General features: G+C 47.0%; 2 protein-coding genes across 2 annotated transcripts in view; one reads left to right on the plus strand and one right to left on the minus strand.

Annotated features, from left to right (window-relative positions):
* Positions 1–4,976, plus strand: part of KCTD15 (potassium channel tetramerization domain containing 15) — a 50,138-nt gene extending 45,162 nt beyond the window's left edge. The window contains exon 4 of the mRNA XM_014942421.1: positions 1,213–4,976. Coding sequence (XP_014797907.1) covers positions 1,213–1,368 — 156 coding nt within the window. The 3' untranslated portion in view covers positions 1,369–4,976. The remainder of the gene's footprint in view (positions 1–1,212) is intronic.
* A 1,127-nt stretch (positions 4,977–6,103) lies between these two features.
* LOC106888297 (transcription initiation factor TFIID subunit 4-like) overlaps positions 6,104–13,683 on the minus strand; it is a 120,665-nt gene continuing 113,085 nt past the window's right edge. The window contains exon 15 of the mRNA XM_014942418.1: positions 6,104–6,451. Coding sequence (XP_014797904.1) covers positions 6,284–6,451 — 168 coding nt within the window. The 3' untranslated portion in view covers positions 6,104–6,283. The remainder of the gene's footprint in view (positions 6,452–13,683) is intronic.

A 13,683-nucleotide genomic window follows, 5' to 3' on the forward strand; every position in this document is an offset into this window, starting at 1 on the left:
GGCCAGTAAGACAAACCAAAAAAGCAAATTCTTTCTATAACACAAACCTGTGACAGCTATGAGTTGACTCTGAAGTTGGGTGTGTTGCTTGGACGCTGCTCTAGGGCGAGTGAATGTTCTTGAAGAGCTTCGTCCCTGTTGTTGGGTGGCAGCGCTGGCCGTGAGGGTGCTGGTGGCACTGAGGTCATTGGGGTTAGGGGACCCTCAGGTCCACCTCCCCGGGCCCACATGCTGGAGTGGTGGAAGCAGTTCCTCAGGTGAGATGTGGAGAAGAGAGCAGGCTGCTCCCCTGGGTGGCATTTATCAGTGGAGGGAAACACAGGAGCTGTTTCTCCTGGGCTCGGGGTGGGTCTGGCACTGCAGCTCTGCCCAGGGTGGCTCTGGATCCAATCCCACCCGACGCTGGGGAACGTTGGTGTGTCCTGCTCTGCTGGGAAACTGTCCTTCAACACGCTCTGCCATGTGAACATGGCCCCGTCGCGCTGCCAGGATCAGTATATCCCAGGGTAATGTGCTGTGTGACAGCCTCAGAAATTAAAGTTGCCTCTGGCTTCCCTAAATTCGTGCATCTAAATTGTACCAACTTTTCTTTAGAAGGAGAAAAAAGAAAATATATATTTGGGCAGTACAAATTAACCTCATTCTTGGCCTTATTGTCCACGTCTTGGCTCCGCACCCCGGCCCTGCCACGCTGGGCTAAAGCGGCGTCTCCTTCCAGCAGGGGAAATCACGGCTGAGGTTTTCCTGGGGATGGGGTGGAAGTGTCACTCCGGCTCCCAACACATCCTCATCTGCCAGGGAAGAGCTGAGACGTGGTTTTGGCCCCTTTCTGTCGGACTGCTCCTGCTACTAATGAATAATGGACACTTTCTTATTGCAGCTTAAACCCGGTGTTGCTTTCTGTGAGCAGTAAGAGATGGCATTGATATCACTGCAGTCCAGTATTTTACTGGGTAATGTACTGAGCTGCTCTGCAGAGTGCTTATTTGTTTGATTAATTTTTGTTTTCTACAGAGGTTTGCTGAGAGCGAGACTTTAATCACAGTGTAGTCATTTAAGAATAAGTTATAGAATTATAGCTGAATAATATTCATTCAACGAGGACTCGAAAGACTAAATCCATCATTGAGATCCGCTGCTCCTCAATGCTTTTATCACTAAAATTTGCTAAATATTAATCAGATTTTTATTTTTTTTCCCCCCACGTTGCAGGTGCTCGAAAGATTATTTCAGAAGGGATTTAACGTGGCAGCTTCATGTGGCGGGGGGGGGGGTTTCTCCCCGTTCAGCGAGTACGTGCTGTGCCGCGAAGACAGACGACCACAGCCCACCCCAACGATCAGAATAAAACAGGAGCCCCTGGACTAGACCCCCCCGTCCTCCTTTGTAACCGTAGAAGTGTTTAATAGTCCCTTATGTGAAACACTAAGGATTTGCAAAACAGTATTAGCAAACAGATTTTTTGACTTTATGTTGCCAATTAGTGGTATTCTGAAACTACCTGTCACGTCGCCAGCCATGAAATGCATTTGGAAAACCTGTTGTCCGTTTTTCACGATGAAATCCCCGAGGGTGCTCAGGGCCCTGGCCCTGCTGGGAACGTCCTTGGGCTGAGCCGCCGCCGCCGTGGCCCCAAGGGCAAAGCTTGGGAAGCCCCCCTGTCCCCAGATGGGGCTCTGCAGAAAGCCCAGGGGAAGCAGTTGGAGGAAGGGCTCTGCCGGCCGATCCAGCGGCGCTTCCCTGAGGAAGATGGAACACTGCAAACTGCACTGAGCTCTGCCCCGCGCTGCTCCTCCTCCTCCATATCAGACGTGCTTTACGCCTCCCCACACGACCTTACGCCTCCGTGATTGTACTCACTCCTGCCAGCAAACGGCTTATTTTTATACAACATTTCCACCTGAGGTGTCTCTCTGTGGACAGGATCCAGAACCAGAAAAGGACCGATTTATAGTCAACTGGTGCTCAGTACTAAAAATACCCCCACACAAACCCAACAAAAAAGGGACAAAACATTAGACAAGGCCGATGACGGCAATCTTTGCAACAGTAGGGATCTGGAAGCACAAAAGGAAAGGCCACCCCCCATCACACGGGGGTCACACCCCCACTGTGGAGCTGGAGCTCCCTTAAAGCCAGCCTTGTTCTGAGGTGGGAACTGCCAAGTTCTCCATCCTGGAGGAAGCGCGGTTCTGCCGCCCCATCACCCACTCACCCGCTGTGGTACCAGCCCACGTGTAGGAGGAAACGCTGAGAATTTGGGGCAAACCTACTCTTTATGGGTCTGGGATTTTTGCAAAAAGATGTTCTAGCCCTCTAGTGCCACTGTCTGATGAAAGCAGGCCACCTTCTGTTTAGATTGTTTTCTCCTCTCTTATTTTAAATCTTATTATTAAACTACGGATTCTGTAGCTGCCCTCTATCTGTGTAATTCTTCTCTTCACCGAAGCCGCTGTCGGGGGGTGGCTGCTGCTCAGCATCCTCCGACTGGCAGGGCTTCTAACTCAGGAGACAGCACCGCCTGTGCAGGTGCAGGGTGATAAATAGCGTTCTGCTAAACCCTCTCTATTGCTCTTCAGCATGATTGGGTCCTCAGTAACGAATTCACGTGCTCATCGCAATTTAGTTCCTCCCACGTTAATTTATAGAACACTGTTGTAGATGCTGAATTTTAATTAAGCTCTTTTTAGATGCGCAAATACGGCCATATAGAACAAGGAACAGAGTCGAAAGCGGTCAGCAGTTCTTAAAGGCTCAACGATTACAATCAGGCAAAATAGAAAAAAAAAAAATAATCAAGTTTGAGACTAGTGTTTTCCAAAGGGCTGGGCTGATTGTCCAAGGCCCGGCCTCGGCAGGGGTCTGATTTTTGGAAAAGGGCTGGATACCCGTCTGTGGAAAATCAGGCCTCTGCGGGATCTCCCCCCTCGGTTCCTCGGCTGGGAAGCCCCCTCTGGAAGCCGTAGCTCTGGCCCTGCTCCCTTGGCAGAACACTTGAGCAAATCTGTCTACTTTAAAAGAGTTGTAAAGTTATTTTATTTTGTGGTTTTATACTTGTACGACATTCTAAAGTTGCTAGGCATTGCCATATTTGAATATATGGCACAACATTCACCTTTGTATGTAAGATATCTGTAGAATTGTATATTATACATTTAATATTGTAAAGAACTTAACGTATAATTGTCATGTATTTGTGTATGCACATTTCTTATACAGTACTTCATGCCATAAACATTTCTGTAAAGTAAATGATCAAAAATAAGCAAGTAGGGTGGAACACTCACTGTATCTCCCGTGGTGTTTGAAAGAGGTGAGAGCTTCTGATTGCGTCTCCTCCGGCCTTTTGCTCCCTTCAGCTTGATGTAGCCGTGTCTGACAAAACGAAGAAGAAAAAAAAAAAGTGTTTTATTTATTACTTTCATACATTGAGTTCACTTTTAAGCTCCAAGTATCCTTCAACAACCCCTTTAGCTTTGTGTTTTCATCCTGTATTCCCTTGTCCTGCCCCCCCGGCGCTGGCAGCGGCTTTGTGGGCGCATCCTCCCCTCTCTGGGGGGGTTGAGGCGAGTGAACCCCCCAATTCTCAGTGCCCAGGGACCCCCAGCTCCGCAGCCCGGCCTCCCAGTGGGACCAGTGCCCGAGCTCCCCCAGCCCGGCCGCGGGACGATGCTCCTGGCTGCAAGTGCCCACCCCCAGCAGCACTGGGGCTCGGTTGCTTTGGTTTCCTTCCCTTTGGCGTTTACCATATTTATTTTTTCCACTCCGGTCGGCGGGGCTGGCGGCCCAGGGGGCACGGGGAGGGGTCCCAGGAAGGGGTCCTGGGCCACCCCAGCCCCATTCAGTGTGAGCTGGAGATGGAAGGTCTGAGCCGTGACATCACAGCACCGACTGCGAAACAGCGCCGAGGCAGCGGAGGACATGTGGAAACAATCACTGGGTTAGAAGAAAAACGCCTTGGAAAGCAAAAAAAAAAAAAAGTTAGGACACGTTCTTTTAGTTAGTAACTTCAGGTCACTTATTTAAAGTTTATTACAGTTTCATTTATATCTTTTTTACTTATTTCCCTATATTTTTAGGCAGCAATACCAGCAAAAAACTGATTTGAATTTTTACTTCTGGCCTTAAACCATAGCAACGTAACTTAATTAAGAACATTGCTCAGCATCGCTAAAACAGGTTTTGAGATCTCCCAGAACTCCCGGGGAGCCGTGGTGCGCGGCCAGCGCCTGCTTTACTGGGAACTCCAGAAAAAAAATACCCGTAGCCTGGTTTTCCGCCTCATTCGCTTGAACAGAGTTGTCCCGATTCCCTTGTTGAGCACCCAAAACGGGGCTGGAAGAACAGGAGTCGTCGCCGGCGCTTTCTGCCCGTCCCCGTCCCGTTCCCGAGGCCGGGAATGTCGCGTCGTGCTCCTCGGACTGATCCCGTCCCTGAAAGCAGCCGCTGAGTCCATCCATCCGCCGCGTCAACGGCATCGGGGTCTGATGACAACTTTATTAGATGTTGGACAAAGGATAAGAATCAGCACAACAAAACATGGAAGTATTTGGTTTTAATATTTCTTTGTGGGTATTCTGTTAATATTTTAATGCAAAATGTTTCTGAAGAGTGCTTAAGAACTACAAGACAATGTGAAATTCATGTTTGATAAATTAATACTGTATGTCACTCGATGTGTTACTTTAGTAAATTGTTTTATTTCTTTACAAAATAAGTACAAATAAGGGAGTATGTTTTCACACAAATTGGGGGTATTTACGAGTATGTACAGAAATCATCAAAATAACGTAATTCTAATAAACACAAGGCCTTTATAAACAATATGTACAAATTATCAATACATTTAAAACATAATTTTACACTTCCTGGCCTTAAATACCTTATGAATAATCTTTTGGCTAAATAGCAGCAGTATAAATTTTCTTCTGCTTTTCATAAACCTTAAAAAATAATTAAAACTTTTGTTTTTAAAACTATTGGACAAATAGTTCTATTTGTGCTTTCGCTATGGTTTCCCATCAAAAAAAAAAAAAAAAAAAAAACCCAAACAAAAAACCCAAACAAATATTGCCTCAAAAAAGTGGCAAAGCGTAACGGAGTACGAACGGAACAGATAAATAAGCAAAGGTCTCCCTTTGGCGGCGACCGATAATACTGTTACGTGTGAAGAGCAACAGCTCGTGCCCACCCCCGACCCGGCGGCCGTGGGGGCCCCTCAGCACCCCCTCAGCAAAGCATTTAAGAAGCATCCACCCACCTTTAAGTCCTTAAAACTACTCATTGCGCCTCAAGTCCTGCGCTGGCTCGTGAGCCCCTCGGACCGGGGTCCAATCGTCCTTGGCCAAGGCACGGCCGGTCCCTGCGGCCCCCCCGATGCGTTGGGGATGGGACTGGCCCCCAAAAGACTTCCTTCACGGTGACTTTAAAAATCCATATAGAATACTCTAAAATCTTCACTGAACAATACTCTCTTTTAAAACCACCATTAAACCATACTCTTTGCAATAAATAAATTAAGATATTTTTTTTAGAAAATAAAACCCAACTTTGATCCGTGTTACTCACCAGTTGCTACAAATGTGCAAAAGGTTGAAGAGCTCTAGAAAACAACTGGAAGCGACTCAGGGTAACTCCGCCGGGACCCAAGGGCACAGATTTCATACACTTAGGATTCGGATCCGCAAACGGCTCAGGGGAATGAGCTGTGCAGTAAAGAGCAAAAATCCCAAATATATAAAATTTGTGAGAGTGCGCAGTGGCTACTAACTGTGCAAAAAATTGCAATTAGAACTAATCTAAAATAAGGACAGGCATCGCCATGGTTGGTCGGTGGAAACGGCGCTGGGAAAACTGCAGAGGGAAAGAAACCCAGCACCAGGAGTGACCGCGGAGGGGACACCAGGGCTGGGTCTGGCACGGGCACAGAGGGGCCATCACCACTGCCTCTGCCCAACGCCCGCCCCAGCCCCAGCCCAGCAGGGATTTGGGGATTTCGGAGCAGGGATTTCCTCTTCCTTCTGCCTGGGGGGGGGAGTTAACGGTTCAAAACCTTTTGCACATTTTTTTTTTTGTGTGTGTGTGATTTTTTTTTTTTTTATAATTTTTTTTTTTTTTTTTTTTTTTTTTACATAAAGGGCATTTATTGCGTGTGTCTGACAATTTTACAAAACAAAATTACTGGAACGTTGACTTCTGAAAAAAATAGAAGGCACATTAAAATGACAGCTTTTCGATGCGGGTTGAGCTTCCGTATGGAGAGAGATCAGTCCGGCTCCTGGCTTCACTTGAGCAGAGCGCGGTAGAGCAGGAGCGAATGGCTCGTCTCTCGCTCCTGCTCCATGTAGAAGATGAAGTCCCTGAGGTTGACGCGCGTTATCTTCTGCCGTGCGTACTGCCGGGAGGAGGGCGTCCCCGCGCCGCCCGCGCCGCCGCCGCACACGCCCAGGCCCTGCCGAGGAAACAGCCGGGTCAGAGTACCTGCTGGACTGCTTTAAGCATCTTAAGTGGATTATCGTGAGCCTCATTCTGAAAGTTTTACATGAGATTATTATTTTTTATTTTTTTTTCCTATTATTCTGAGTCTCACCCCCTTTACCTGAGTGAGGAAACTCCAGTGAAACCACCCGCGAGGTCAGATCTCGCTCATTTATAACAAATAGCTCTGACTAATTCTCCTGCTCCCAGCATTTTAACCATAGACATATTTGGCCAGTTTCATTTCAGGAGGTTTTAAGGACAAAACTATCAGCCGTTTCCAGGGTATCAAAGGCAGCATCCCACCCCACGGCCGGGTACTGCCGCGCATCAGGACGTCGCTGCTGGGGACCCCGACTGTCCCCTCTGGGTCTGCCCCGGGACCAGGCTCAGTGGGGGAGACACCAAAGGGTCCCACAGACGCTTCCCAAATATTAACAGAGCGACCCAGCAGCGAGGTGGGACATTAAATAGAAAAATCACAACCACTCAGGCCTTGTGCCACAATAAAGACAAACATTAGCACACTATTTTCTAAAGCTACGTTAAATCTTTTGTTTATATTGGTTCAAAGCTGCTCAGTCACCGAAAACCTCATCCTGGCTTTCTCTCCAGAGAGGAAATTCCCAGACCGGGCCCGAGAGCACCAGGATCTGCATGTTTAGAAATGGAAAGGATGCAATTACAGGCTCTCAAGTCTTGTTGAGTTTAAGACTGGAGCCTGACACACCCACACAATCAACCCTTTACCCCTGTTTTTATTAATTCCAATTGATTTCTGGCAAAATAAACTGCTCTAACTTAGAAAAATAGGTTTCAATCTCTAAAAAGACTTAAATTATTTATCAAACCTCTACGGCATCCGGCAAAGTTTTCAATACTTTGAGAACCCCAGCGTTACTCCCCGCTCTCTGTCACACACCTTTCTTTCCCCAGGAAATGCTGACTCTCGGATCTTGACTCCAGCCGTTAAAAATACAGTTGTCATTTAACTCCTGCGAGATTGCAGGGGACAGGCAGGGACACACAGGTTGCAGACTGGGGGTGAGACACAGCACCGTGTTGCCTTCCCTCTGTGCAGCAGCAGCCCCAGAACCGCACCGTTCCGGGTGTTTCTCCTCTCTCTGACATTAAATCACTGCATTTGGGGCAAACCCAACGCTCCCGTAACCACAACCACAAGAGGCTCAGTGCAGCAAAAAGGCTGTGGCCAACGCAGCAGGGGAGGGAGAAGCCACAACCTCCCAGCACCACCAGCACGAGATCCAAGGGGTTCTGCTCTCCAGGATGGAGCAGGCTCATTAAGAGATTAATTGATTTCCCACTCGCCCTCCCACATACATATATCCCAAATATTAACAGAAAAGCTACCTAATTTTTAAAATTTTTCTTCATATAAAACCATTTCTTAGAATCATAGAATCATTCAGGTTGGAAGAGACCCTTGGGATCATCGAGTCCAACCATCTACCCTACTCTACAAAGTTCTCCCCTAGAGAACTTCTTGAACCACCTGAGGTACCTTTACAGCAAATAACTGCTTTCTGTTCGCGCAGAGGAGCTGGGACTGGGTCGGGGGAGGTCACAGCCACCACCTCTCACTGGGCACACCCACCCTGGACGAGGGAAGAGCAAACACCCCAAAGCTCCTCCTGACTGTACACCCAGCACCACACACCCACAGCCCCGCTCCTGAGCCCATCACTCACCTGGGAACATTCTGCACTGGTGTTACCAGGTGGAAAAAATAATTAAAAATTCTTTTAGGACGTAAAGAAGCCCATCTGTAAACTGATGGGACAGTAATTTATATCCGTCAATATGATCTCTAATTTCAATTAAAGACCAATTTGTTTGGTGCTGCATCGTACTCAAAATTATCCTGCAGATGCCATATAAAAACGGGGAGCACTAAATGCCACAATTTTTTAATTATATACATGAATTCAAGCATAGTTAAAATTAATTGCCAAGAATAGTGGAATTGAAGTAATGCAGATTTTTCTCAAGAAAAATCACATTTTTTATCAGCATGACAGACTTTTCATTATCCCAAACAAGCCCTGTGTTGTCTGCGACTATGGCAACTAATAACAGTTACAAAGATAAAAGCTCTAATAAAAAAATAAATGGTTGTAAATTGTTTACATCCTTTATTTCCTGGCCCATCACACCTGAGCTATTACCAAATCCCACCCACCCAAACAGACACCAGTACAGGTTTTGTATCGATGAGCTTCTCTTCATAATTTAAGAGAAACTTAAGATGTTCCAGACCAGAAAAAAAAAAAAAAAATTAAGTAATGTATGAATTCCTTCTGCTTCTTCATTTTGAGATTCCTGACGTTACATGAGTTATAGCAACTCCTTGTCCCCTTCCATCCTGTCCTCTCCTTTTCCCCACTGCTGCTTCCTGGGAACTTGGCAGCTCAAATCCCACGGGACAGCGAGGGAGGGAGCAGAGAGCAAACCATTTTCTGCTCCACTGGTCCCTGGTGGGGCCATGGCGAGGTGGGCTCTGGAGAGGTGGGCTCTGGAGGGGCTCCCCAGAGATCCCAACACAAGTCCCACCCCCAGCCAGGACTGAAAAGAACATAAATTCATGGAAAATCAAATGCAGCAATTTGGGAAAAGGCCATGGAACCACGGTCTCTGCCAACCCACAATAAACCCAGCTCCTCTGCAGAGGGCTCATCACCTCTTGCCCCCTCCACGAGTCTTCCCAGTCCACAGAACAAGACCCCACCAACACCCAAGCCCACCCTTCACTGTGGAGCTCCTTCCCACCTCCATCCCCCAGCACCAGATTCCATCCCTGTTTCCTCAAAGGGCTAAATGCTGCTGGGAAAGGGCTGAGACAGACACTCCTCCTCCCGGATTCTCATGGGCAAACTCCCCTCCTGCTCCAGCAGTGAAAATGTCTCCCTGCACTAAATTACAACAATTACCCCAGCAGGTGTATGAAAATTAACTCAAGTAACTCTCCAAAGTGCGCTGTTCCTTGCTCGAGATAGAAGTGCTTTCGCTTAAAAAAAGAACACATAATAGAAAAATCTACCCTCATTTCTATAACAGTGATTCCTACTCTTGAACAATTAAATCTTTTTCTTTTTTTTTTTTTCTCCCACCAATCTGTGTTCCTTCAGCTTTGAATTACAGAACCATGGAAATCTAGCACAATATTCTCATCAGGAAACACGAAGATGAGGGCAAACAGAAGACTGCATTTAATATTTTATCCATCCTGCCTTCCCCAGAAAACAATTCAGCGCCGACACCTCTCCTTTGAACATGGTCCTGAGCCGAGCTGTTGCCTCTCCATGACCCAGAGACAAGGCAATAATGACACAAGACGTGGGGGTTTTTCTTCCCGGGCTCTGTGGCACAACCTGGTGGCAAACTCCTCCTGGAGCCGGGCTCTGGAAGCGGGGATCCTGCAGCAGCTGCTCCAACCACCCGGAATTCCGTCTCCCCAGCCCCCCCGCAGCGCGGAGAGTGGGAGGAGAAGGTACACATTAGTCTGCTCTTAGGAATAAGAGGTCTCGGATCAGAAGAAATATTCTGGAGATATTCGGCAGCAACGATGTTTACTTGCATAAAACGCTATTAGATCTCTGGCTGAGAGGCACTTTGTACATGAAAAACAGGTATAATATTATGTATGATTAGCCGTTCCACGTAATTTAGGGTTTAATCCAGCACCTACTGAGGCTAACAGTAATGATTGCACTGATTTAAATGAGAGCCGAAACATCCTCAAACCAGTATTCCCCCGAAGAACAGAAAAGTAAGTAATAACTGTTTGTCAGCACCTCAAAGATTAACCATCCTGCAGAAAATATAATTATATCTGCAAAAAGACTGCAACGCCTTCGAAGGCGCAGCACGGGGGCTTCGCCAGCATCTCCAGAAAGGTCCATCACCAAGATGTCACTGAGGCCTCCAGCCCCGCGCCCTTCGCAGGGAGGATCCCACACCATTATTTCTTTGGAAAGTGGTTCTTTTCATTTGCCGACGTTTCTATCCCATGCGCTTTCAGCGACTGCTCCCGCAGGCTCCCTGTTGGCAGCCGTCCCCTCCCTACCCCTCCTGCATCCAAAGGCACCCCCGTCCCCCCGGGCGGGTAAACACACCCCTGGCCCCGCAGCCAAACACCAGGAAACCTGATTTGCACAAGTATTTACAAGTACTTCAAATACCAACACAATTGCAACATTTCAAAGACGGCACGCAGTAATTTTTATATTAAGAAATAATAAGAGGAAGGTAAATCATACCGAGACGGAGATACAGCAAAATTTTTTTCCTTTAGATGTGATCACTTCAGTTTATAATTACGTGATGTTATTTCAACCCAAAGCAACGGGCTGCCACGGAAAGAGGGGTGTTTTATGGGTACCTGCGCTTTGCCTTTGTTCTGTTACACTCAGTCACACTGGAAACCACTAGTGCAAAGGAAACCTGCTCTGCACAACGGCCTCGCACCAAAAACTCTCAGCTGAGAGAACTTGGCCATTGTCACCACCCTGGCCACCCACCAGTCCTCTGAGAGAGCATCCCCCAGACCCAGAGCTGGGGCAAAACGCAGGTTACACAGCGTTTGGGAGAGAAACCCCTGGGGATGGAGAAGGCTGCCCTGAGGGAAATCCATCCCATGGATGAAGTTGCCCCAATGGAAACCCATTCCATCCCGTGGATGAAGTTCCCCTGATGGAAGCCCATCCTGCAGATGAAGTGTGAGGCAGCCACAGGCCATGACATTGACCTGCCCAAGGGAGCTGGATGTTCAGCTGCCCAGTCCTTAACTGGGTATTCTCAGGAAGAAACCCAACTGCAACTAATTTTGACTTCTTAATCATTTTATCCCTGCAGATCTCTGACTAATCACTGCATTCATGTGAGAAAGAAAAACTCCAGTTTTTGCTCCAGAGAGGTTCAACTCTGCCTCCTGCAAAGACTTTTAACCCGTTAAAGATCCCTGCATCCCCCCTTGGCATGGTGGTTTTTCCTCCAGAGAGGTTCAGCTCTGTGTCCTGCAAAGACTTTTTAAAGATCCCTGCATCCCCCCTTGGCATGGGGTAAATCCATAACCCCCCTCCCTGGTGCAGCACACTCCTGACCAGCTCTGTGGCACAGGCTCCAGCTCCACACTTTCCATGTGCTGTGCTCACGGACCTGCTCTCGCTGCAGCGATAGATCTTGCCAACACCTTTATCCACAAACATCTCATACCTCCACCACAACTCACTGCCTTACTTGGACTTAAAAGTAATAACAATTTTACCTGATTAAGAACTCTCCGTTTGGGCTGCATTCTTGCAGCAGTAATTACACGCGGAATATTCTATTTATCCCGTTTCCATCATACACGTATATTTTTCATTTTGTTTGGAATGTTTCTCCTCCCATGCTTTCCAAATGTTTAATCAAGTGCTGCTCCCTTTGAAATATTAATCATGCCAAATTTTTTATTGTTATTTTTCAAGCATTGTGGTGCTTCTCCCTTCTCATCTTTCAATAATAGCAAGGGGGTTTTTTTGGAGTTTTTTTTTTTTTTCTGAAGGACTTGCCCATCTGACTCCAGCCCTGCCAGGCTGCACAGCCCCATCTTCTCGCTCAAGAGCCAAGAAACGTCAGAGCAGCTTTGGGAGGAGTTCAACTTGCCAGATTCACATTTTCCTTGCATCGTATTTGATTCCCATCTGAATTTTCTCTTGTGATGATCCTTAATATTAGCTGGAAATTATCTCCCTGCTACATAGTGGGTGGCCCTTCCATTTCTAACCTGTGTGATTGTCACCTACATTTAATCACAAACTTAGAATAATTAAAATATTCTTGACATTCATCAATCTCTAGACACATATAACTGTAAAATTTAATTGTTTAAGTATCTAATTAAAACATACATAATTGCTAGCCAGAGAAGGTTGCTTTTTTGGTCTCTCTCTCACTGAAGCCATGCTGAGCAGAACAACTGCAGGGGCCGGGGGGGGCTGGGGGGACCAGACTCACTCGCAGCTGGTTTGATGAAGCCAAAACCAGCACTAAGAAGCCCATGGTGACACTCCATGTGGTAGCTCCATCTCCCCTCTTCCAGGTGAGACACAGATCCCACAAAGCTGTTTCATACATTGCCAGTCCCTCCCCTGGGTGGGGGAAGAGCAGGAGACAGAGAAAAAAAAGTCTCTAAATCTTAACACTTGTGGGAAAAAAAGAAAATTTCTTACAAATGCAAAATCTAAACCAAAATCACTCTCAACTCTTGAGAGCATGAATTGCCCTCATTCATCTCAACTGACTTCCAGTTCTTAAGCCTAATTATGATGTATAACACTCAGACTTTAAAATAATTAGGTTTGCAACTGTGGGCCATCCTGCACCCCCCCAGCAATTGTGCCGGTGCCAATCAAGTGACTCCAGGCACCACTTGCCCAACGAAGGGCAAAACCAGCCGCGGATCCACCAGCTCTTGGCACATATTATTCCTGTGTAAAATTCACTCGTGGATGAGTTACAATCTACCAACAGTGGTATAAACCTCTCCCTGTAATTACCGCTGTGGATTGAGGGATGTACAGGGCCCTAATTCCTACACCCGGCCCATCAAATCAAACACAACCGAGCAGGCAACGTGGTTATCTCCAAACCCAGTGGCAATAAAATTAAGCCCTAAATGCTAATACTTGCAGGGTAAACACACTGTCAGAACACAGTCCAGTCTGCAGGAAATCAGACCTCAACATTTGTAAATCAAACGTGGCAGAGGGTTAATGCTCTTCCTGTTACTGCAAATATATGGAATACCATTGAGGCCTGCTGTGCTGCGGACATCGGGGGGAGACGATGGAGTTGAGCAGGGAGGAGCTGCTGAACAATTTAGCCACTCATTTCTTGATTTCTTAGTGTTTCTGTTTCTTACAGGTGTCTCACTCTTGAGCCTTTTTAGGTTAGTGATTTTGTTTGTTCAGAAAATATTCAAAAACTTAAATCAGACTGACTCAAATAACTCTTGGAAGAATGGCTCCAGGAAGAAAACGCGGTGGGGTTTCCATCCCGCAGCCATCAGTGAGCTCACAGGAGCCCCCACTCAAGACGTTCTTTCATCTCCCCTTCTGCGTTACCAAGACAGACCCTTCACACCATGGTCACCATGGGCTGTGCTCTTTCCCAAGTCCTTTTTGAAGTCCCCCACCTCTCTCTTCA

The sequence above is a fragment of the Calidris pugnax genome, unplaced genomic scaffold (genome assembly GCF_001431845.1).
Source record: "Calidris pugnax isolate Ruff unplaced genomic scaffold, ASM143184v1 scaffold28, whole genome shotgun sequence".
NCBI lineage: Eukaryota > Metazoa > Chordata > Aves > Charadriiformes > Scolopacidae > Calidris > Calidris pugnax.